The following is a 26,330-nucleotide window of genomic DNA, read 5'->3' as shown; positions in this document are numbered from 1 at the left end:
CTTTCCCTTTTCACCAAGAGGCAACCCTTGGTAAACAGTTTACGTATTTTTCCAGCTGTTTACTCTGTAGAGACATTATCTCTCTTGAACACACAAACGGGGGCCTTTTCATCTCATAGGTCTTGGGGAATCTCTAGAGCAGTGGTTCTCAACCTTCCTAATGCCGCGACCCTTTAATACAGTTCCTCATGTTGTGGTGACCCCCAATTTCATTGTTACAAATTGAACATAATTAAGGCATAATGATTAATCACAAAAACAATATGTAATTATATATGTGTTTTCCGATGATCTTAGGCGACCCCTGTGAAAGGGTCGTATGACCCCCCAAGGGGTCGCGACCCACATGTTGAGAGCCGCTGCTCAGAAGTTCTTTTACTAAACGTTTTTTTCTGGATCTATGTCTCCCGAAGCCTTCGCCTCATTTGCAGACACTACTGCAGATGCCGGGCCCTCTGTGTCTTACCCTCTGTTACTCCCCTGTGGTCCCAAACCTCGGTGGTTGCCACAGCAACATACATTGCACCACTGTCCCGGAGCGGGCGGTCTTTTCCTTTGACAAGTTCCTCAGCCCGCCGGCCAATCACGAGCGCGGGTACCGCCGCCTCCTCTCCGCTTCGCAAGTCGATTGGCCAAAGCTTCCGGGATTGAGCCCGCAACTCGCGCCGAGGCCGGGCGCGCAGTGATGACGCAGCCGGCGGCGCGGTGCCTGGGAGACGGGGAGGGCTTCCGGGGCCGCGGGTCGGACCACGGAGAGCTGCTGTCATGGCGGCCACCCGGTGGGGCTTGCTCTGCGCCCTGCTGCTGCTGCTGCAGCTGGCAGGGAGGGCCCGCAGCTCGGAGGCGCCCGGCGCTTCCGCCGAGGGGTCGGCGGGGCTTGGGGGCGGCCTAGGAGATCGCTTCAAGATTGAGGGGCGCGCGGTTGTCCCCGGAGTGAAGCCTCAGGACTGGATCTCGGCGGCCCGAGTGCTGGTGGACGGAGAGGAGCACGTTGGCTTCCTTAAGTGAGCGTCCCGAGGGCGCTGGGGGCGCTGGGATGGAAGCCGGAGGGGGGATCCCCCCGGAGAGCGAAGTGTCCGGCTCTGGCGGCGTCGCTGTCGGAGGGTGAAGGGGCGGGCGCCCCAGCGGTCTGTGCCCGGCGACCTCGGGAGGAGGCGGACGCTCCCCCTCCCAGTCCCGCGGCTCAGAAACGCGGCGGCCGGCAGGTGCCGGCCCGAGGGCCGGAGCCGGGTGGGGGTGGGGGGGACCGGTTATCTTCATCTCCATTTGGCCCCGTCTGGGGACCACCACTCCAGCGCCCTGGGGACAGAGGGACCATTATTTGCCGCTTGCTGAACTCTTTCCTTTGAATCTCATCGGGCTTCCCTGGAATCTGGCCGGTTTTTGTTTTGTTTTGTTTTGTTTTGCATTCATCTCAGTCTTTTTGTAGCTTGATGTTGTGTAGAAAGATGCTAAGCAAGTGGGAATTATGAAAGCCCAGCGGGCTTCTAGTGATGACATCGATTGGGAGGCTGATGCTGCTTCTAAAATTAATAGGCCCCCAAGTCCCTAATGAAAGCACCTTTTTCGCCTGGAGGTGGGGTGGTTGTTCTTTTTTACACTTGAGTTCATCGAGGGATTTGCAACATCGCAACTTGGCATTTATGTCAGACTAGGGTTTCTCCGTGTTGCTTACACGCTTCTGTCCTCTCTAGCTGTTAGCAGAAATGGGCTTTCAACCTATCTTAGAAGACGTGTCGAATTTGTTAGCACTCTCGTTTTGCGGCAGCCTGCTTTGCGGATGTCAGGACAAGTGTGATGTTTTAAATTTTTCAGTCGCTGCTTGGAAAGGGAAACGGCGAACTGAAAGGAAGTATCTAGGAAAGGAAGTGTTTATCTGGTGGGTTTGTGCACCACCAAGCACTATCTGAAAACCAGACCAGTTAAATGTGGACATTGAATTCTGAATTTGATTTGCAAAATATTCAGATCATTCAGATGTCTTTGAATGAGACTTTCAACCTTAGATTAATAAATAATGACAAGAAGCTTACAACCATTACTTTAATGCTATTTGTCATTAAAGATCTGACTTCAGGGTGTTCTTTAGGTTTACCCTAAATAATGTTTTAATGATAAGGTTTTCATTAAGCTTTGGAAAATTAGCCTTACTTGGCCACTTGGCCTCTCATTGATGCTGTATACAATTATTTTTCAAAGCATTTATTATTTCCATTTTAAAATAACATCTAAGTAACATGTATGGAAGAAAATATAAATAATAGAGATAACAAACCTTAATATTTCATTGTGTCTTTTCCAGCCTTTTTGGAATCATATGTCCTATATTTTTAATAGTAAAATACAACATATATACTTTGTCACCTGCTTTTTTTTGCTTAATATTTTGTGAGCAGCTCCTGATACCATTTTATGTTTTTACATCTGTGTGTAGAAAGTTTGATTAAGCATTAATATAAGGAGTGTGTCCTGGCAAACTTGTTGGAAGAGGGATAGGTAATTTGTCTTGTACCTGTTATGCATAAGCAGCATGCAGTTTGATTTCTCTTTATGCTTGTTGGAGGTTATTTGGGACTTGGTTAGTAGAGATGAAAGGAGTTTGGCTTGAGGATTCCCCATGCCACTTCTCGCTTTTATCGCTATGGATATAAACCATAATTTATCTACATCCACTGAACCAAACTGGCTAGCACGGTAGTTTTCAATTTTTGACAAGGAAGATTATGTACTATACTTTCATTAACTTTTTATTATGGACAATTACAGACATGAACTAAAATAAACAGAATGGCTGAGTGAATCCTTAGGTACCTATCACAGTCTACTGTTTGTTTAATGTGTCTTCTATACTTCATTTGTTTTTTTCTAGACTATTTAAATATCCTAAAGATGATATGATTTCACTTATAAAAACATTATTTTGTATCTCTAGAAGATAAAGTCTTAAAAAAATAACACAATATCATTATTGATTCAACAAAATTATTAATACCATAACTTCATCTAATAATACCCAGTCCATTTTTATATTTTCCTACTTATCTTAAAAATGTTTTTATGGCCCTGGCCGGTGTTGCTAAATGATTAGAGCATTGGCCTGTGCACTGGAGGGTCTTGGGTTTGATTCATGGTCAAGGACATGTACCTGGGTTGCAGGTTCAATACCAGGCCCTGGTTGGGGTGAGTGTAGGAGGCAACCAGTGTGTCTCTTTCACATCTATTTGTGTCTCTCTTCCTCCTTCCCATTCCTTCCTTCCCTTTCTCCCTCCCTCCTTCCTCTCCCACTCCCTTCCACTCTCTCTAAAAAAAATCAATGGAAAAATAATCCTAAGGTGAGGATTAACAAAACAAATCTATAATAATAAAAGCGTAATATGCTAATTAGACTGGATAGCTGAACGACCTTCCGGACATCATTCTGGACGTCCATCTGCACGAAGCCACCGCTGGGGGTGAGGCAGAAGCGGTTAGGGGCAATCAGGCAGTCAGGTGAGCAGTTAGGGGTGATCAGGCAGGCAGGCAGAGTGGTTAGGGGTGATGAGGCAGGCAGGTGAGCGGTTAGGGGCCATGAAGCAGGCAGGCGAGTGGTTAGGGGTGATGAGGCAAGCAGGTGAGCGATTAGGGGCCATGAAGCAGGCAGGCGAGTGGCAAACTACGGCCCGTGGGCCGGATTCGGCCCGTTCGGCTGTTCTATCCGGCCGTGGAGCCGAAAGAGCGGAGGGTTCTCTTGCTCTCCCCTCCGCTCCTTCACCAGCAGCAGTGTTAACATGTATTAGTTCACACAAACACTCCATCCATTCTTTTGTTCCGGCCCTCCGGTCCAGTTTAAGAACCTATTGTGGCCCTCGAGTCAAAAAGGTTGCCCACCCCTGGGTTAGGAGCTAGCATTCCTAGATTGTGAGAGGGATGTCTGACTGCCGGTTTAGGTGATCCCGCAGTGGAATGGGGCCTAAACTGGCAGTCGGACATCCCCAAGGGGTCCCGGATTGCAAGAGGGTGCAGGCCGGGCTGAGGGACTTTCCCCCAACCCCCGCCTTTAGTAAGTAAACAAACAAACAAACAAATGCTTTTTTGTATTTGTTATTTCAAATTCTTTTTCCTCAGAATGCAGTTTTTCATTATCAAAACAAATTAATTTTGATCTGTGACCATGAAATTAGCCCTTAATAGGGTGGTTTTTTAAACCCAGAAAGTTTAGAAGAAATCAGTTAGGAAAAGATAGATGGTATTTTTTGTTATTGTTGTTTGTTAATCCTTACCAGAGGATATCTTTTTCATGTTTTTTGTTTTTTTTAGAGAGAGTAGAAGGGAGAGGGAGAGACAGAGAGAAACATTGACATGAGAGAGAAACATTGATTGGTTGCCTCCAACATATGCCCTGACCAGGGTGGGGATTGAGCCTGCAACTGAGGTATACGTGCCCTTAACTGGAATAGAACCCTCAACCCTTCAGTCCAAGGTGGATGGTTTTAACTACAAAAAAAGAAAGGAGAACAACAGAGTGCAAATTAAAATTAGAAAAAAAAAGCCATTTTAATTAAGAATTTGTTGGAGAGGATTGGAACTACTAATATTGTAGTAATCTATATATATAAAAGCCTAAGTGACCTTTTGACTTAATCACTATGATGCGCACTTGACCACCAGGGGGCAGATGCTCAACACAGGAGCTGCCCCCTGGTGGTCAGTGTGCACCCACAGTGGGAGCACCGCTCAACTGACCAACAGGTGCTAGATGCTGGGCTCACGGGTGAGTGGGCGAGTGCAGCTGGGGCGTGGTGAGCCTCTCCCACAGACACTCTGCCTGCACACCCCTCCCCCATCCAGACCAGACTGGGATCAGACTGGCATCGGACTGGCATCAGGACTGACTGGGCACAAGCCCACAGCCGCTTCTCGGTCATGGGCGTGCCAGTATTGCCCTAGGATGGGCGCTCAGAGCGCAGCGAACCTACTAAATCCTTTGGGGTATGTTGGACTGCCGGTTTTGGCCCGATCCCTGCAGGCCACGCTGAGGGACCCCACTGGTGCACAGGCCTCTAGTAATGTATGTTGATAGTTTCCCTTGAATGAAGACATGGCTTCAGAACAGGAACTGTGCTTCTGTGCCTGTTATCTCTGTCCCACAGAGGGAGTATAAGTACTTTCTATGTCAGGGTTCTCTGTACTGTGGAGTGTCTGGGGTATTTTCAGAACCCATTCAGTGTAATTATGGAAGCTGAAGCATGGGCCAACTTTTGCTAATTTGGGAGTATTTTTTTTCTAATTAGTTCTGAATGTCATTCTTGGGGGAGTTGATTTGCAGGTTAACAAGATGATCTAAAACATTAGAAAAGAATTAGCTACTGATCAGAAATGACTAAATATGATTTTCATTCTTCCAGGACAGATGGGAGTTTTGTGGTTCATGATATACCCTCTGGATCTTATGTAGTGGAAGTTATATCTCCTGCTTACAGGTTTGATCCCATTCGAGTGGATATTACTTCAAAAGGAAAAATGAGGTGAGAGCAACTGATTTAATTTCTATCAAAGTGTGGGCTACAGTGTTACTTAAAACATCCTTACATTGTTTTAATCTGAGGATTGATAATATTGTAAAGTTGAACTTCCTTCTGCTCTCGTTTAAAAGTTATTTTAAATGTCCTAATGTGGTTATATAGAGAAGAGATAAGATTACTATAAAACAAAAGGACTGTGAAAGTTGTAAATGAAACGTGATTAAAGTTGGAGATAATTTAATTTTTCTAAGTTGGAAATATTATTAATCACCTGTTTTTCATTGGGATTTTTTTGAGAGAGTAAATCTTTTATTTATTATTATTATTTTTTTTAATTTATTTCAGAGAGGTAGGGAGAGGGAGAGATAGAAACATCAATGATGAGAGAGAATCATTGATTGGCTGCCTCCCACATGCCCCCCACTGGGGATCAAGCCCCTTGGGCATGTGCCCTTTACCAGAATCGAACTCAGGACCCTTCAGTCCCTCGGCCAATGCTCTATCCACTGAGCCAAACTGGCCAGGGCCATGGGAATATTTTGATAATATCTTAGTACCTATTTGATAGTGTGTTGACCTAGACCAGTGATGGCGAACCTTTTGAGCTCGGCGTGTCAGCATTTTGAAAAACCCTAACTTAACTCTGGTGCCATGTCACATATAGAAATTTTTTGATATTTGCAACCATAGTAAAACAAAGACTTATATTTTTGATATTTATTTTATATATTTAAATGCCATTTAACAAAGAAAAATCAAGCAAAAAAATGAGTTCGCATGTCACCTCTGACATGCGTGTCATAGGTTTGCCATCACTGACCTAGACATTTCTGTTTTCTTTTTTGGAATATTTAATGTGCAATGGAAATTTAGTATTTTCTTGGGAAAATAATAGATTACATTGTAGAATTTATTTTGAAGTGAGATCATGAGAAGAAAAAGAAAAGCACAGCATTAGAGGCTGGCAAACTAGGAAAAATTTCAGAATTTGAGGTGAAAAGAATGTTGGATTAATTCAGGCTGTGAATATGGAATACCACAAATACATTTGCAGTTGAAATCAGTTGTGTAGATATCCACAATGTTCACATTCAGCCTTCTGTTATAATCTCCAATATGTTTATTTGTTTTATTATTGTATTCTTTTTGTCTAATCTCACCAGGAAGTATATGAAGCAGTTTTATATATTTACTTTTTTTCTAGCTTTATTGAGGTATAATTAACAAATATGAGACAGTTTTAAATGGTAATATCTCTTCTTTGTTTGAGTTACCACAAAAGTATTGCATGTTGCTGTAATAAAGCACGAGTCATGCAATGGCAAAAATAATTTGGGGGTTAGAGGAGCTACATTTTCTTGCTGACCTTTTCAGTATGTGCCAAGCCTATCCAGGTTGATTTGTAGCTACCCCAAATTGAGATGACATAGAGGTATGTTCACTTAGTACCATAATATTTACAGTTGGGTTAGTGTTTACTTTTAAAATGTTTTTCTTCTTTTTTTGCTTTCTTCTAATTGAAAGTTTTTAAAGTATGATATGTAAATATGCTGTAATTCAAATAGAGTAACACACAGAGCTCTCTTATCCTTTATATCAGCTGCGTATTAGACCATGAGTCGACTTGCTATCATTTTCATAACCAGCTCCTACTGGTAGACATGTAGGATTTTATTTCTCTCTTTTAGCATGTATAGTGAACAGGGACAGTTATTCTGCAGTATTTTAAGTTCTTAATGTTATCACGAAACCAATATCAAGATGTCACTAAAAATACATTCTTTTTTAAAAAAATATTTTTTTATTGATTTCAGAGAGGAAGAGAGAGAGAGAGAGAGAAACACCAATGATGAGAATGAATCATTGATTTTCTGCCTCCTGCACACCCCCCACTGGGGACCAGACCCGCAACCCAGCATGTGCCCTTGACCGGAATTGAACCCAGGACCCTTTAGTCTGCAGGCCAATGCTCTATCCACTGAGCCAAACCAGCTAGGGCTAAAAATACATTCTTTAGAAACAAATTACTTTCTTCTCTTTTTGAAGTTCAGTTTTTATCTTAGATTATTCTACTTTGTCCAAATTCAAATCATATTTCTTGCTGTTGGCTATTTAGAGCAAATGTGAAGCTTGAATTGAAGCTAATACCTTGCAAATATATTCATAAATAACCTGATGAAATAAATGATAAATGGATTGCTTTAAAGTACATGAACCTTGTTAGGTATCAACTTTCTCATACTTTTTAGGGACATAAAGATCTTTTTTTAAATGTACAGGTAAAATTCTAGTATGTAAATCTAAATCTTAAAGGACTTATCATGACTTTTTATACATTTTGAATTGCAAGCTTGGAGATGGGGGGATATGTAGATTACAGTATATATTATATACAGGTTAGAAAACTCCCCCCCCCCCCCCCACTTATATGTGGAATCTAATGAACAAAATAAACTGACAAACAAAATAGATCCAGAGACATGGAAGCATGCAACAGACTGAGGACTCCCTGAGTGGAAGGAGGAGAGAAGAAATCAACCAAAGAAACTCTATGCATGCATACGTAACCCATGGACACAGACAGCAGTGGGATGAAGGCCTTGGGAGGGGACGGGAGTGGAGATGTCCTTCCTGTTGCCCCATTGCCCCCCTCCACCCTTAAAAAAACTTTTAAAATTGCAAACACTGAATACTGGAGGGAATGAGAATTGTTAAAAGGGGATACTTGCCTGTTAAAAACCAAATTATTTTTATTCTTTTTACTCTGTTTGAATTTTCAATTTGTAGTCTAAGCAAATAGAAATACTTTTCTAAATATGGAAGTTTTATTTGCTTTTTTACCTTGGAAAAAGAGTACTTCATGCTTTAGCATTTAAGGTCTGGTTGCAGCAGTGGGACTCATATTCTCAGATCCATTCCTGATGATTGGATGCCTGAAGCATAGATAAAAAGAAAACAAGGACCTCATCAAGTGGGATTCATATAAGATCCTAATATTCTTGCCCTGGCTAGTGTGCTCAATTGGTTGAGCATTGTCCCATACACCAAAAGGTTGCTGTTTCAATTCCCGGTCAGGGCACATACCCAGGTTTGGGGTTCAATAGCCAATCAGTGTTTCTCTCTCTTTCTCCTCTCTCCCTCTCCCTCACCCTTTTCTCTCTAAAATCAATAAAAAACATATTTTTTAAAAAAGATCCTAATATTCTTGACCAATGTTTTATAAGCATACTTGGTAAGTTACTTTAAAGTATATGTGGCACTTCCACTTCTGACATTTGGCAGAATGTAAAACCTTAGAATTCTGGATAAAATATGTATAGCTATTTCTTTTAAATGTGTAGCTTGATTCCAAGTCTTGTGTTTTTTTCTCTACATTTTTTTTTAATATATTTTATTGATTTTTTACAGAGAGGAAGGGAGAGAGACAGAGAGTTAGAAACATCGATGAGAGAGAAACATCAATCAGCTGCCTCCTGCACACCCCCTACTGGGGATGCGCCTGCAACCAAGGTACATGCCCTTGACCGGAATCGAACCTGGGACCCTTCAGTCCGCAGGCCGACACTCTATCCACTGAGCCAAACCGGTCAGGGCTCTCTACGTTTTGCTAAATATTTTAGACATACAGGTAAAGCTACTTTGATCAGACTTTCAAGTCAAAAGTTTAGATATCTAAGTATTTGGGAAAAGCTAAAGGTAATTATGAATCATTGCTTATATATTATAGGCAGTTCTTTTAACTAGTAATGTTTTTAGTAGAATTACTGATTTCTTTTTCATGTTTTATCAGAGCAAGATATGTGAATTATATTAAAACATCAGAAGTGGTCAGACTGCCCTATCCTCTTCAAATGAAATCTTCAGGCCCACCTTCTTACTTTATTAAAAGGGAATCATGGGGCTGGACAGACTTTCTGATGAACCCAATGGTATGTATCAGGTTATAACAAAGTATCTTTACTAATCTCTAATTGGCTTCTAGGCAGTTGAAAACTTTTAACCCCTGTGAGATAGAAAGCTGACATCAGATTGTTGGATGAAAGTGTAATTAGTGGATTTTAGGAAAACAGTGTCTTGGGAATATATAATGAGAATTGCATGGTAGATATGACATTGAAATTCCCGGTCAGGGCATATACCCAGGTTGTGGGTTCAATCCCCTGTCTGGGCGCTTGTGGGAGGTAACCAGTATTTCTCTCTCTCTCTCTCTCTCTCTCTCTCTCTCTCCCTCCCTCTCTTTCTTTCTCTCTTTCTCTCTCTCTCTCTTCCCCTCCCCTCTTTCCTCCCCTCTTCCTCTCTTGCTCAAATCAATAGAAAAAAAATTAAGAAAAAAACACTAATAGAGTACATTCTTTAGAGATAAATTGACTTTTTTTGCTGCTTTTGAAAGTTGAGTTATTGTTGGAATTGTCTAAGTTTTGATCGTTCTTTGCTGATAGCTATTTAGATTACAAATAGGAATGTTTGGGGCTGTACATCCTCTAGAGAGGAATAAATTAGTACCTAGAATTTCCTATCAGGGATAAAGAAACAGAAGGATAGAGTAGATAGGAGAAATCAGCAATGAGATTAATCACAAAAACATGTTCTAGTTTCTTTCTTTCTTTTTCTTTTTTTTTGTTGATTTGAGAGAGAGACAGACATTGATCTGTTTTTCCACTCATTGATGTTTTCATTGGTTGATTCTAGTATGTGCCCTGACTGGGGACCGAACCCACAACCTTGGTGTATTGGGACAATGCTCCAATTGAGCTATCCAGCCAGGGCTATATTCTGATTTCTGAAATTCATGGAAGCATATCCAAAGCTGTATAAGCTTCTAGGAAATCTTTTGAATTGATTTGCTAAAGTAGTTGCCTAGAAATATATTGCTCTAGAGGATGTACGTTAATGAGAGGTACATTATAGTTTTTTCTCCAAGAACCACAAAGTCATCTGGAAAGAGCAGCCCAGCTGGCTATCAGAATCACCAGTCCCAGTGCCTGACTACAGATTGAAGAGAGTGAACAGATAGTTCTGTTTGCAAACTATTTGTGTTAACTAAAGCTATAAACTACAAAATGGTAAACGGCACAAACTCAAAGTAAGGTGTCTATAAAATCCAAACACATATGTATAAATAAAGCTTTTATATTCTGCAACAGTCAGACATTGAAGAGTACCTTGCTATCAACAGAACTGGTTCAGGAGAATTGAGTTGGTTGCTACCAGTTTTATTCTATACCAGGGGCCCAGTGCATGAATTTGTGCACCTTGCAACGAACTGTGGGCTGCGAGGCTGCGGTGAGCACAGGGGTGGGTCTTGGCCCATCCTCCGTGCCCCCCGCCCAGTCCCTCCCACCGTGGCCCCCAGTCTCCTGTCTGCTGGCAGCCCCGCTGCCACTGCCACCACTCCCATATGCTGACGGCACCAGCGTTGTCAGTGGTTGTGAGTGGTGGCTGCTGCCCCAATCACCCCTCAGGAGCAGGGGAAGGTGGAGAAGCCCTGAGGGGCGATTGTGACCGGCAGCTGCTGCTCTCACTTCTGATGGCACCGAGCGATCGGGGCTGGTGCTGGGCGCTGGCAGCAGATGTGAGCAGCGGCACCGGTAGCAGGTGCAAGTGGGGCTGGCGCCACCAGCAGGTGCGAGCATCTGGTGGGACCATAGCAGGCGGGAGCAAAGAATTTTCAGTAAACACCAGAGGCTTGCCCCAGTGACAGCAACTGGCGCTCCGCCGTGGTCTGGCGCTCCTTCTCACCTGCTCCACCGTGGCCGATGCCTGCCATGTCCTGCATGTGCCCCCTGGTGGTCAGCGCATGTCATAGTGACCAGTTGTTCGCTTGTTCTGCTGTTTGGTCTGTTTGCATATTAGGGTTTTATATATATAGATACAACATTTAAATCTTTAATTTTATCATTGATTTGGTGCAGATTTTGTTCTGTTAAGTCAGCGGTTCTCACCCTGTGGGTCGCAACCCCTTTGGGGGTCGAACAACGCTTTCACAGGGGTCGCCTAAGACCATCGGAAAACACATATATAATTACATATTGTTTTTGTGATTAATCACTATGCTTTAATTATGTTCAATTTGTAACAATGAAAATACATCCTGCATATCAGATATTTACATTATGATTCATAACAGTAGCAAAGTTACAGTTATGAAGTAGCAATGAAAGTAATTTTATGGTTGGTGGTCACCACAACATGAGGAACTGTATTAAAGGGTCGCGGCATTAGGAAGGTTGAGAACCAGTGTTAAGTGGAAATAAATGTTTTCTGATTTTTTTTTTCCCCTCACAGGTTATGATGATGGTTCTTCCATTGTTGATATTTGTACTTCTGCCCAAAGTGGTCAACACAAGTGATCCTGACATGAGACGGGTAAGATGATTGCCTAGCTGTGGTTTTTTTGAACCATATTCTGATGCCTGGTCCATCTGTTGTGGCTGGATGGGTTGGATCTTTCAGCTTTATCCTAATTCCCAAGCCAAATTCATCTAGAGGTTGTGCTAATACAGTATTATGTTCCTGGCATTTAGATAGTCATTACCATTGCACCAGATAAATTCAGTTGTTTATGCTTAATAAAGGCTGGTGTCTCTTCATATAGCTCAAACATTCTACTTAGTATTAGACTCTGTGCCTCACATGTTATAGAGTTGAAATATGTTATTATCCTGGTACACCTAACCCAAACATTTTACAAAATGATAGCTTCCTATATCCTATTTTTACTTTACAAAACTCTTTAGAATACACATTTAGTTTATGTGTTCAGACACATGAAAGAAATTTGAGTAGACCAAGGGAGAAAAATAGAAAAGTGGCTTTCAGACCTTGTATCACAAAACTGGACTGGGGAGAGGAGTTGCCGAGTAGGATGCTTCAAGTTTAGTGCCACAGCTTTGTCTCTTTTATATTGGCTTCCATATAAAATCTCCAGTTTTTTAAAAATCATTGTCCATTCTTCCACTTAAAACAATCGATAAATATCTTCTTAGTTCCAAGTTTTCCCATTATAATTAATGTATTAATATGTTGACATCTTATTCATTGCTGAAAAACATTTACTAATCAATTCTAGGTTCTTGGTACTGGAGAATGTGCGAATGAATTATTATGTCATCAATAAGTTCATAATCCAGTTAAATGTAGTATAGGAAATAGAATGGATTTGTAAAAAATTCTTCTTGCTAAGATAAACATAAAATAAATAAAAATGTTTGCTGAGATAAGTTCTGTAGAAGGTGAGGCATTTTATTCCAAGCTGGAATGACAGAAAAAGCTTCGTGGAAAAACAAAGCTTTATAATGTTTTATAATATTTTATTGCTAAATTTTGGCATCTCTGCTTCAGTGTTGGCCAGAAAGTGTACATCCTATATAATCCTTGTATCAAGCCAGTTAACTCTCTGTGGCATCAACAGAGGCAGCATTAGAAGTCACATGGGATTAAAAATTCATTTACTTGCAAAGTACTTTGCACATGGTGAGCAATATAAAAAGTTGTTTATTCAGGAGCTTCAGGTGTGCTCCCTCTCCCAGGAGCGTGCCTGTGCCTTCCCCTTCACCCTCTTCTCTCTCAGGGATGCATCTTCTAGACTCTAAGGGTCCCCATGAGACTTGCAACCAGGGGAGCAATGGTCAGTGGAAGCTCATGCTGGGCTAATCCCCTGAACCTGTCTCCAAGGCCCCCTTTTTTCTGACTTCTCATTGGGCCAAAGCAGCCCTGCCTAGGCTCTCCTGTTGCTTCTTCTGTCCTAAGCTATTCCTTGTTTCACTGTCCCAGCTTTAATAAACGTAACCTCAAAATAAAAACAAAAAGAGCTTCAGAATTGAATGGATTAAAAAATAGAGTTGAGCCCTAGCTGGTTTGGTTCAGTGGATAGAGCATTGGCCTGCGGACTGAAGGGTCCCAGGTTCGATTCCGGTCAAGGGCACATGCCCAGATTGTGGGCTTGATCCCCAATGTGGGGCGTGCAGGAGGCAGCCAAGCAGTGATTCTCTCTCATCATCGATGTTTCATCTCTTTCCCACTCCCTTCCTCTTTGAAATCAATAAAAACATATTTTTTTAAAAATAGAGTTGATATATTTTTGCAGGGACTCAAGACTTATTATCATATACATTTAATTCTTGATTATTAGGACACATTAATATATTTGATTTATATTTATAATGTTTCTTTTCCTGACCTTATTTGTAAAAGCACTTTCTCCTTGAAAACCTATGTATATAAATTCTTTGGGGAGAAAGTCCAAGCTAATACCCAAAAGGTATTAAATTTTAAGTGATAGGTAATATAATATTTGCTATTTTTTTCATGTCTGAACTAATACAGTATTAAGTTCACTTTTGGAATGTCACATAAAATTCAAATGAAGCAGACATTATATTAATATTGCGAAAGTGGAACAGTACTTTGTGGGTTTTGGCTTAATAAAGCGGAAGACAAACCTCAAAATAAGTGTCAGACCCTTATCCTGTCCTGCCAGTAACTTGTTTGTAGCATTTGTGTTGCTTGCTTTGGATGTTATAGTTGAGGTCACCCAGGTCATACGGCATAAATGTATTACTAAGGGCCTTAGGAATCAAGTCTTAGAAATACTGCTGCTCTCTTCCAAATTATGCTGATACCTTGATAGATAATTAAAGATTGATGTTCTGGTTATATGTATCTAAAGAACGCACGAGTTTAAAAAACACTTGTCAAAACAATAAGAAAGCATTGTAATCAGAAAACAAATAAGGTGGCAGGAATATGATTACATATGTCCATTATCAGAGGAAATGCCTTTTATAAAAACACTAGGGGCCCAGTGCATGAATTAGTGCACTTTGAAAGGAACTGTGGGCTGCGAGGCTGTAGTGGGCACAGGGGCGGATCTTGGCCCATCCTCTATGCCTCCTCCCAGCCCCTCCCACCGAGGCCCTAGTCCCCTGTCTGCCAGCAACCCTGTTCCTGCCACCACCACTCCCACGTGCTGATGGTGCCAGCTCCGCTCACACCCACTAATAGCGCGGAGTGATTAGGGCTGACTCTGTTAGCAGGTGCAAGCGGTGGCTGCTGCCCCTATTGCCCCTAAGGAGCAGGGGGGAGATGGAGAAGCCCTCAGGGGCAATTGGGGCCGGCAGCTGCTGCTTGCACCCGCTGACAGCACCAAGGGATTGGGACTGGCGCCTGGTGCCAGCAGCTGCCACTTGCACACGCTCACAGCGCCGAGTGATCAGGACCGGTGCCAGGAGCCAGCAGTGGGTGCGAGCGCTGGGTTGGACCGCCACGTGCAGGAGCAAAGAATTTTCAGTAACCACCAGAGGCTCTCCCCCAATGACAGTGACCAGTGCCCCACCTTGGTCTCGCGCCCCCGCTCACCCGCTCAACTATCCTGCCACGGCTGATGCCCGCCATGTTACCTGCTCTGCCACTTGCTGCCAATGCCTGCCATGTTCCGTGCGTGCCCCCTGGTGGTCCGCGCACGTCATAGCAACTGGTTGTTCAGTTGTTTGGTTGTTCTGCCATTTGGTCTATTTGCATATTAGCCTTTTTTTTTTTTTAAATATATTTTATTGATTTTTTACAGAGAGGAAGGGAGAGAGATAGAGAGTTAGAAACATCGATGAGAGAGAAACATCGATCAGCTGCCTCCTGCACATCTCCTACTGGGGATGTGCCCACGACCCAGGTACATGCCCTTGACCGGAATCGAACCTGGGACCCTTCAGTCCGCAGGCCGACGCTCTATCCACTGAGCCAAACCGGTTTCGGCCATATTAGCCTTTTATTATATAGGAAGGATAAGCTGAGTCAGACCCTAGGCAAGCATTTATTGGACATTTACTAAAGATCAAAATGCATCTATAATAATAAAAGGGTAACATGCTAATTAGACCAGATGTCATTGCAGACGAAGCCAGTGCCGGAGCGAAGTTGCCTGGGTCCCAGGTGCCTGCCAGCAGCTGGAGGGAAGCCGCCTGGGTCCCAGGTGCCTGATGGAAGCCGGTGCCGGCATCCAAAGGGGAAGGAAGGCCTACTTTTGCACGGATTTTCATGCATCGGGCCTCCAGTAGTGGTATAAAGGAGGCACGAAACATGGTTTCTGAAGTGCTTTTGGATATGACAGTGCATCATTGCTTAGAACCAGTGCCTTTCACTTGTTCTACTCCTCTCCTTCTTCCTTCATGGAAGTGTCAGTTGTTCAGTGACCCCAGGGACCCTGTGTCTTTCATGCCATTATGCTTTCTCTTCCTGCAGGAGATGGAGCAGTCGATGAATATGCTGAATTCCAACCATGAACTACCTGATGTTTCTGAGTTCATGACAAGACTCTTCTCTTCAAAATCATCTGGCAAGTCTAGCAGCAGCAGCAGTAAAACAGGCAAAAGTGGGGCTGGTAAAAGGAGGTAGTTGGGCAGTCCAGAGCTGGCATTTGCACAAACACGGCAACACTGGGTGGCATTCAAGTCTTGAGGGAAAACCATGTGAAGCAACTACTGTAAACTTGAGTCATCCTTAAAGTTGATCTCCTATAACTGTTGTGTGTGATAACTCTTCAGTACATGTTTTGAACTTGGTACACAAGAAAACCCAGCTTTTATCCTTGTGTGAGGTCAATGTTGATGTCACTGAATTAATTACAGTGCCCTATAGTAAATGACATTAATAAATTATATGAAGTACTATACATTATGTATATTAAAATGTCTTAACCCAGAGATAAAATTATCTTGTCATTTTTTCCACTTAATGTTTCTTTTATTCCTGAAAGTTTTCTTCTGTCTTTCATTATCTGAGGCTTGAAGTTGATCTTTCCTGTTTAAAAAGAAGTGGTTGATATTTTTAGAACAGCATACACCATGTTCTTTTAGCCAGATCCTTCAAAATTCTCAGCTCTGTCCTGCCATTTAGCATACCCTGATGATTGAGGTAAAACCGTGCGTTCCTGATGTACTTTCAGATTTTATTATTATGGTTCATTTCAGAGTATGGACATATGAATTAGAATACATGTTATCGATTTTTAAATTCTGCTTACCAACTATGGTATTCATTGTTGAGTATCGGCTTTGTGCTGTGATTGATTCAAGGTGCCTGTCTCCACAGGGTTTACCACGAAGAGAAGAAGCACAGCTAGTAATAGGGAGTGAGTGGCCGGGGGAAGGAGACCAGCAGTAGGAGAGCCTTCTAGAGTCTGAGGCTAGAAAACCACCCTTAGAACGTCATGTAATATTGGTGGTATAGCACAGGTAGCTTTTCAATTCCCTTATCTCTCCACCTCTGATTCTCAAGGGTTGTTGGAATATAAATTACTACTTTCCAATCAGGGGTATCTCAAAAACTTATTATTTAAATAAGTTACAAAAATTTCACACCTTTTCTTATGGGTTGCTTTAATCAAAGAGGAACTCTGAGGCTATCATATTGCTTCTAGTAGAGGGCTCCTGTCCTCCCCTGTGTCAAAGACCTCTCCGATTGCTTTTTTTCAGGTTATTAAATCAGCAGAAAACAACACAAAAGATTGGTTCCAAACGTTCATTTTCCCCTTTGTAATAGGTGCCATTGTTCATTTTGAAATGAGGTACGTAGGTTTTCTTTTAAAGAAATAAGTCCCAATTCAGGATATTTACATTATATAAAGGAGGAATCATATCTCTGTTTGTATTATAACACTAAAGTAACCAAACTGGTTATTTTATGAATGATTAATGTGAGAACTAGGTCTTTTAAATAGGTTAATTTATTGAAAGTAAAATATCAGAACACTAGTTAAGTGAAAGTTATAATTTAAAGTCGAAAGTATATAGTAGTAAGAGTCATAATTATATGACCAGATTCATCTTGAAAAAATTTAAAAATCAGATTGTCAGAATTTGTATATGAAATCCCTAATGACTTATGACAAAAAAATTAGAAAGCACTTCAAGGAAATTACCATTTTCAAGTGTTCATGAAGAATCTATGTTTGGTTATTTTACATAGATTCTAACAGCATCTGAATATTATATATATATATATATATATATATATATACATATATATATGTATATACATACATATATATCCCTTATGTTGCGGAATGTTATTATATCACTTGTATATGAAAATCTTATCTTTGCATAGAACCTTCATCAAATGCGTAGTGTACTTACAGGTACAGAAATGATTGTATATTATTAGAAAATAGGGTTTAGTGCGAAGAGCCCCTGTTGAACTGCGAACTTGCTTTGTGGCTTTGGGCAAGCCACTTTCCCTCTTTGGACCATGTCTTCTTCACTGTATTTCCAACACTGAGCATGTAGACACACAATAAATATTTGTTCAATGAGTAAATAAGTGGGCCTCAAGTTTCCACATCTGTGAATTGAGGATTGGGATTTGATCTGTAAGTTCCTTCTCATATCTAAAATTCCACTTGTAACCCAGACCTATTATTTCCTACCCTTAAGAATCATATGATCAGTGATCAGTGCCAGTTTTCTCATTTTTAAAAAAATGTAGTTTTATTGATTTCAGGGAGGAAGGGAGAGGGAGAGAGAAATAGAAACATCAGTGATGAGAGAATCACTGATTGGCTGCCTCCTGCATGCCACCTATTGGGGATCGAGCCTGCAACCCGGGCATGTGCCCTTGACCAAAATTGAACCCTTCAGTCCGCAGGCTGATGCGCTATCCACTGAGCCAAACCAGCTAGGGCTAGGGCAGCTTTCTCATTTCCTACTTTCTTGAGTTCTTTCTGCTGTTCCCCATTTGGAGACAGAATATTATTTTGCTGTTGTTTAGGGCCTTTCTTAGGTTCAGTTTACATGTAGTATCTCCTTTGAAATGTAAGCTTCGTGTTTTAAAATATTTTAAATCTACTAAATTTAAACCTGGGTAGTGACTTTGCGCAAAACAACTTCTTTTTTTCTGCCCATTCTTACAAGGAAGTCCTGATGGCCCAGGATGTATTCATAGCATCCAAGTTTTGTTTTGTTTTGTTAAATATATGTTACTGATTTTTTACAGAGAGGAAGGGAGAAGGATAGAGAGTTAGAACATTGATGAGAGAGAAACATCGATCAGCTGCCTCCTGCACACCCTCTACTGGGGATGTGCCAGCAACCAAGGTACATGCTCTTGACTGGAATCAAACCTGGGACCTTCAGTCCGCAGGCTGACGCTCTATCCACAGAGCCAAATTGGTTAGGGCCGCACCCAAGTTTTAAAAAAATATATTTTTATTGATTTCAGAGAGACAGGGAAAGGGAGAGAGATAGAAACATCAATGATGAGACTCACCAATCAGCTGCCTCCTACACACCCCCCACTGGGGATCGATCCTGCAACCCGGGCATGGGTCCTGCCTGGGAATGCAATTGTGACCTCCTACTTCAAGCATGTCAAACTCAAAGGCTAACACGGGCCAAATAAACAAGCTTTAAGTTTATGTGGACCACAAAAAAACAAAGGCTTCAATTTTCATAGAAACATAAGGTTTATTTTGATAGAGACATGTTGAATACAAAGGGCTGAAATAAATGAGTAATCATTAACATGAAATAATAGAACATTTTAATAAAAATTAATATTTTTTTCTTGAACATTAACTTGCCAGACACTGAATAACTGCACAAATTAATAAGCGTAATGTAAATAAACCTATTTTTCTCGTTCTCCAAAAGCAAAATATTTCCTGTTGTGCACACCAAACAAGTCAGCGCAAGACTAATGACGTGGCAATCGGCTGCTAAAATATCCGCTGCTAGTATTAATGGAGAGAAATGGTGCACCTGCATGTAAGGGAAATGAATGCAACACGATGATAGTAATCAGTCATTAGCTAACGTAGTTCGTTATTAATAATTATGTATAACAGGATATTATAAAAAATAAATTAATAAATTTTTATTGAAACATTTCTTACTGTTATATTTGTTAGGCTGCAAAAATATTCATTGTGAGCAGCAAGTTTGACATGCTTGTCCTAGTTCATAAGTCAATGCTCAACCATTGAGCCACGCTGGCTGGGCAGGGATTTTTAAAATACTTGATAATCCCTTTAAAATGAATTCTGATCAGCTGTGTACCACTTCATGAAGTCCGAGAAAGGAAATGGACTTAAATTGCAGCAGAAGGAATTGCAGTTGACCCTTGAACAACACGAGTGTGAACTGTGTGGATACACTTATATGCAGAGTATTCACTTGACCACCCAGTTCAAATCTGTGTTGTTCAAGGGTCAGTTCCATGGTTGGGAAACTGTGTGTGCAGAGGGCTGACTGTAGTTATATAGATCTTTTTAAAAATATATATATTGTATTGATTTTTTACAGAGAGGAAGGGAGAGGGATAGAGAGTTAGAAACATCGATGAGAAAGAAACATTGATCAGCTGCCTCCTGCACACTCCCTACTGGGGATGTGCCCGCAACCCAGGTACATGCCCTTGACCGGAATCAAACCTGGGACCCTTCAGTCCGCAGGCCGACGCTCTATCCACTGAGCCAAACCGGTTATGGCTAGTTATATAGATCTTTGTGAGGGAGGTCAGCATCCCTAACCCCCAAGTTGTTCAAACGTCAACTGTAGTTTGTTGTCAAGTTCTTGGCATGGTAAATAAAATTGTGGAATCCCACTCTCAGACTTACTTTTCTTGGAGTTCTTAAAAAAGGGGGCAAAAAGTCAGCTCTTAGCAGCTATCTGGTGGTCTCAAGTTTCCTCCTATTGCAAAAAATAAATTATTTTATTCTCAGAATGTGAAGAATGGTAGCATGGATAAAATATCAGTGGAAGAGGAAATGAGATATAACATCAAAATTGGACTGTGGGGAAGGAGAGTGGAAAATCTAAACTCTTACAATAAGAGATTTCCTGTAACACACATCTGTTGATTGTCATCCAGTTTACCCCCTTGTAACTGGTTCTCCCCTGAAGAGAGGGTGCAACCTGAAGGAGTGTTCTCCCAGCATCTGGATTTGTGGAATTTGGTCCTGTTTTTGTAGGCATAGCTGATCGTTCCAGGGGGGACATCCCAACCCAGGCTATGCTGAAGGCTGTTCCCTGGGAATTTGAAATGAAAACTGAGGGAATAGAGGAGTAGATGGCAACATATAAATTTACAAGATGTTTACGGCTATGTATTCTGTTATGGAAACAGGTTCAGAGAGAGAGTATAGGATGAAGCAGATGCATGGAGAGGAGTTGAAATGGGAGGTGAATTTTGAGAATAGTACCTTCTGTCTTTTCCTGAGGTGACTGCGTTCTTGCCCTTGGGTTCCGTGGAGCACTGCTGTGTCCTATAGCATAGTGCTGCTGTGTCTTAGTTAAGCTAGCACCGGTGGGTTTCTAAGTGTTCTAACTTATATGCTTTTTCAGAACTGACCAAAATGATGTCCAACCTGCTAAAAGCCTCTTCCATTTCCTTTAGTCATACAAAATTGACTCTGTTGCCTCCATATTCATCTTGAATGAATGCTCAGAAGGGACTTTCTGACTTACGTCCTGCTCATCACTTATTAATTGTATGATCAACTTGTTCACCCTTTGCCTGCCTTTATTGGCATGCCGCTCTCCTTTCAAGCTCTCCTCAGAGAGAAGGGGTGGTGTAGTCAAGAGAAATTGACTTCCGAGAGAAAGCAATTCTAGTCCTAGTCTGTGGTGCCTGGAGCTTCGGACACTATAAAACTAAAGGTTGTTCTAAAAGGCAAATCTGATGGAGTCATTCCCCTATTAAAACCCCTTATAGATGCTCTATAGACTCCAAGATAAACTGCATCCTGACCACTGTCCCTCAGGATCTGCTTTTCCCCCCACATCCTGAATTTTTCGCTTTTCTCCACTTTAAGCTCTATATGCACACTCATCTCTGGGTCTTTTTGATTATTTCTTCCTCTTAACTCTCTACCACACTTCCACCTTACCTTTTCCCCTGTCTACCTCTTACATCTTGTTTACAACTTAGTATAGAAATTACCGTCAACAAAAGTCTCCAGGTGCCCCAAGGTTTGGATAAGCCTCTTCTTTGTTCCCCTTTATGCCTGTACTTGATACCATGATAGCCCTTCACTGTATGGGATTCCTTGTTCTGTCCTCCCTGTCTGGACCCTCAGCTACCTGGGCTGTTTCCTGTTCTCAAGGAAGGGTAGAAGGAACATCAGTTTCTCCTGTAAAACAGTTCTGGAGTGGCTGCCACATAGAGCTTTAAAATGTATTGTTGGGATCCCAACTCAAATTATTAGACAAGGGTAGAGTTCAGAGACCTATGGCGAATTAAGCTTCTACTTTTAAGGGAACCAGAAAGGTACTAGCCTTGCCAGAAAAACAAAACAATCAAAACAACCCCTCACAAAACCCAGGAATCTTGTCTTGCAACCGTCTCCTACCCCAGGTATGCACATCCTTACTTAGTAAAGAATACATTGTGAAATACCTATACTATTATATGTTCCAAGGGCTATTAGGTGAAATGACACCATGATGGGAAAAATAGCATGAACTCTGGTCTCAGAGCTTAGAATTTAGTGGGAGAAATAAACCAAACTCATACAGATGTGTAGTGAAAACTTTAATAGGTACTCTAAGGAAAAGTCGGAAGTGCTATCAAAGCTCATAACATGGGACCCGGTGAGAAGGTAGAGGACAAATGGAGGACCACTTCCCTGAGAAACTGACTTGTGAGGTAAGACGAAAGAGAAGGAGTTATACTGAAAGAACAGCATAGCTGGAGCACTCCAGAGGAGATGGTGGGGGGGGGAGCGGAGAGGGGGGGCGGGCCTACCTGGAGATGCACTGCAGGCCCGAATTCACCTGATCCCTGAGAGCACACCTGGCTCCTCTCGGGACAAACCATAAGGGAAAGTATTGTGGGGGGAGTTCTGGGGTCACCCAGCCGTGCCTACTGCTAATCGGTCTTTGAGCAAACTTTTATGTGAAAATTATTGCCAATAGCCTAGAACCTGGTAGGAATCTCAGAATTCCAGAACCTTTGAGATAATATAGTAATTGGAAGAAAAGCAAGCCTTGCCTTCCCTCTTGCCTTGCTCCCTACCCACCTCTGGTTCAACCTCAGATCTTTAAATGATGTGGCCCAGCAGACATCTGTGGCATAAAGATGCCTTTTCCCTTTTATCCTCTTTGGAGCTGATGGGGGTTGGTGGGGAAGGCCTCTCAGTGGGCTCTCAGCTCCTAGGTGGCACGCTCAGTCCTCTGACTCCGAACTAGCTGCTCAACTTGAGACTTACCTGTCTTCACTGCTTCAGGCTGTCTGTATAGAATTATGTGTGTGACTTTATGTATTTGATTTTCAAAGTGTTCTTGCAGGATCCTACTGACAACTCTAATTTCTGCATTACCACCTGACCGCTGCTCTAGAGAAGGGTTTGAGATAAGGTATAGGACAGGCTATATCCAGACGGGCAAGACTCCTTTCTGAAAGGCATAGCATCCTGGCATGTGGCCCAGGAAGTTGGAACCAATTGGGAAAAAAGACCAGAGGACTGTGCTCCTAAGAGCTTCTAAATGGAATGTTGCATGTAACCCAGATTAATTTTGTTACTCTTCACTCACCCTCTCTCTTCAATCAGGTAAGGGCTCTACCCTTTGTAGTTCAGACTTTGGTGCTAATTTACTCTTCTGTGCCAAAGAGCATGGTGAGAGAAGCCTGGAGAAGGGAAATGTTTGTGCTTGGGCAGGAGAGGAATCTCAAGCCATCACTGGGGTGATTCTCTGTCCCTCATTCTGTTAGTTTCTATTTCTGAAAGGCAGGGATAGTGTCTTATTTCCTTTTGTATCCCTAAGGTTCACACATAGGTCAATAATCATTTGCCGAACAAATGGAAGTTTTTAGGTTGCCTGGATGGTGGTTCTTGGATCTAAGAAGACGGTGAAGGAAAGGGTGCAAAGGTTTGGGGCATTTGGAGGAGGTGGCTCCAGTAACGAATAGAGGACAGAGAAAAAATGACTGATTAAAAATGAAACGGGTTGCCAAAACCGGTTTGGCTCAGTGGATAGAGCGTCGGCCTGCGGACTGAAAGGTCCCAGGTTCGGTTCCGGTCAAGGGCATGTGCCTGGGTTGCGGGCACATCCCCAGTAGGAGATGTGCAAGAGGCAGCTGATCGATGTTTCTCTCTCATCGATGTTTCTAACTCTCTATCTCTCTCCCTTCCTCTCTGTAAAAAATCAATAAAATATATTAAAAAAAAAAATGAAACGGGTTACTGATTCTGAATAGAACCTATTCATTGTGGAGATAAAAACCCAAGTGCTTTCATTACTACTTTTATAGGTCAGGGTCAAGTTAACAATCCATTCATCCTGGTTATGGATAGTGAATAGGTTAAGGTCTTTATTTTGTTCCAATCTGAGATTTAAACCTTCAGGGCCCCTGAGAGGTGGTTCTAGGAATTTAGGAAGGAAACTTTCCCTTGAATTTATTTCTGAGCTGCACACTCAGAGAGCTTAGCTCAAACTAGGCTTCAGATGTGTGGGCCTAAAGCCTCCAGAGGTGCTCCTTGCAAACATAGAAGGAGCTTTAAAAATCTGGTTCCATTCCATTTGTTTCCTGTATTTTCTCAGGCCAGGAGAGAAGAAGCCAGCATGTACTTGAAAAATGCTAGGTAACTGTCCCATGCCAGTCAAGACTGCCTTGCCCTGCCTGGTCTCTGTGCTGGCGTTGACACTACATATCTTAGCAGTGGCTCTGAAATCTCTCCCATTTGATACTGCCCAGCATTGCTCTACAATTTGTTCATCTATAACAGTGATGGCGAACCTATGACACGCGTGTCAGAGGTGACACACGAACTCATTTTTTTTGGTTGATTTTTCTTTGTTAAATGGCATTTAAATATATAAAATAAATATCAAAAATATAAGTCTTTGTTTTACTATGGTTACAAATATCAAAAAATTTCTGTATGTGACATGGCACCAGAGTTAAGTATGGGTTTTTCAAAATGCTGACACGCCGAGCTCAAAAGGTTCGCCATCACTGATCTATAAAATAGAGTGTTTTCCTTGCTTGGATATTGTTATGGGTTGAATTGTGTCCCCAAAAATGTTAGAGTCCTAACCCCCAGTACCTCAGAATGTGACCTTATTTGGAAATCGGGTGTTTATAGAGATAATCAAGTTAAAATGAGATCATTAGGATAACCTAATTCAGTATGACCAGTGTGATTATAAAAGGGGGCAATTTGGACACAGAGAAAGACATGCACAGGGGAAGATAATATGAAGAAACCCTGGGAGAAGATGGCTATTTGCAAATGCCCGAGGCTGCCAGGAGCTGGGAGTGAGGCCTGGAACAGACTTTCCCCAGGCCATCTGAGAGAGCAGGGCCCTGCTGACACTGGACTTCTGGCCTCCAGAACTGTGAGATAGTACATTTCTGTCCTTCTAAATCATCCAGTTTGTGGTACTATGTTCTGGTAGCCCTAGGAAACAAATAAATCTATTTATTTATTTATTTATTTATTTATTTATTTATTTATTTATTTACTAGAGGCCTGGTGCATGAAATTCATGCACAGGTAGGGTCCCTAGTCCTGGCTGATGATCAGGGTTGATTGGGGCCTTCCAGCTGCCAGCCGGGGCCTCCCTTCCCTGGCTCCTGCTGCCAGCCAGGGCCTTCCTTAGTTCCACGCCACTCCCTGGTGGTCAGTGCACGTCACAGTGAGTAATTGAACTTCTGGTCTCCCAGTTGAACTCCCAAGGGGATACTTTGCATATTAGCCTTTTATATATATACTAGAGGCCCGGTGCACAAAAATTTGTGCACTTGGAGGGGACAGAGGGTCCCTCAGCCCGGCCTGTGCCCTCTCGCACTCTGGGACACCTTGGGAGATAACGACCTGCTGGCTTAGGCCTGCTCCCGGGTGGCAGAGGGCAGGCCCAATCCCTAGGGGCAGCCCCTGGTCGGGCTCAGAGCAGGGCCGATTGGGGAGTTGGGGCGCCACCCCCTGTCATGCACAGAGCAGGGCGGATTGGGAGGTTGTGATGCCACCCTCAGTCAAGCTCAGGGTAGGGCGGATTGGGGGGTTGGGGCACCGCCCCTTGTCACACTCAATGCAGGGTCAATGGGGAGGTTGCGGCGCCACCCCCTGTCACACACAGAGCAGGGCCAATCAAGGGGTTGGGGAGCTCCCCACTGTCACGCACGGAGCACGGCCGATCAGGGGGTTGGGGAGCTGCCCTCTATTACCCACAGAGCAGGGCTGATCAGGGGGTTGGGACGCCGCCACTCTCACACTCAGGGCAGGCCAATGGGGAGGTTATGGCTCTACCCCATCACACACAGAGCAGGGCCAGTTGGGGGGGGGGGAGTTGGGGCACCGCACCCTGTCACACACAGAGCAGGGCCGATCAGGGGGTTGGGGCGCCGCACCCTATCACACACACAGCTGCAGGGCGATCCGGGGGTTGGGGAGCTCCCCCCTATTAGGCACAGAGCAGGGCTGATCAGGGGGTTAGGGCACCTTCCCCTGTCACGAACAGAGCAAGGTGGACAGGGAGGTTGTGGCCTCGCCCCCTGTCACACACAGAGCCGCAGGGTGATCAGGGGGTTTGGGCGCTGCCCCCTGTCACACTGATCCCGGTGCCGGGAGGCCTCTCAGCTCAGCTGTTCCCGGTGCTGGGAGTCATATTACCCTTTTACTATATAGGATAGAGGCCTGGTGCATGGGTGGGGACCGGTTGGTTTGCCCTGAAGGGTGTCCTGGATCAGGGTTGGGGTCCTCACTGGGGTGCCTGGCCAGCCTGGGTTAGGGAATGATGGCTGTTTGCAGCTGGTCACACACCCTTCAGGGTGGGGGTCCTCACTGGGGTGCCTGGCCAGTCTGGGTGAGGGGCTGAGGGCTGTTTTCAGGCTGGC

General features: G+C 42.9%; 1 protein-coding gene across 1 annotated transcript; it reads left to right on the top strand.

Moving 5' to 3' along the window:
• Positions 1–703: 703 nt before the first annotated feature.
• EMC7 (ER membrane protein complex subunit 7) lies at positions 704–16,205 on the top strand. Its single transcript, XM_081108050.1, has 5 exons — positions 704–1,004; positions 5,385–5,504; positions 9,292–9,430; positions 11,787–11,867; positions 15,738–16,205. Exons 1-5 carry the CDS (start codon positions 766–768, stop codon positions 15,888–15,890), a joined length of 732 nt encoding a protein of 243 aa, XP_080964176.1. The 5' UTR covers positions 704–765; the 3' UTR covers positions 15,891–16,205.
• Positions 16,206–26,330: the final 10,125 nt, after the last annotated feature.

This window comes from Myotis nattereri (assembly GCF_964212035.1).
Source record: "Myotis nattereri genome assembly, chromosome: 1".
In the NCBI taxonomy this organism is placed as follows: Eukaryota; Metazoa; Chordata; class Mammalia; order Chiroptera; family Vespertilionidae; genus Myotis; species Myotis nattereri.
The sequence above is the reverse complement of the archived record's forward strand: the minus strand, read 5'-3'. Positions and strand labels throughout refer to the sequence as shown.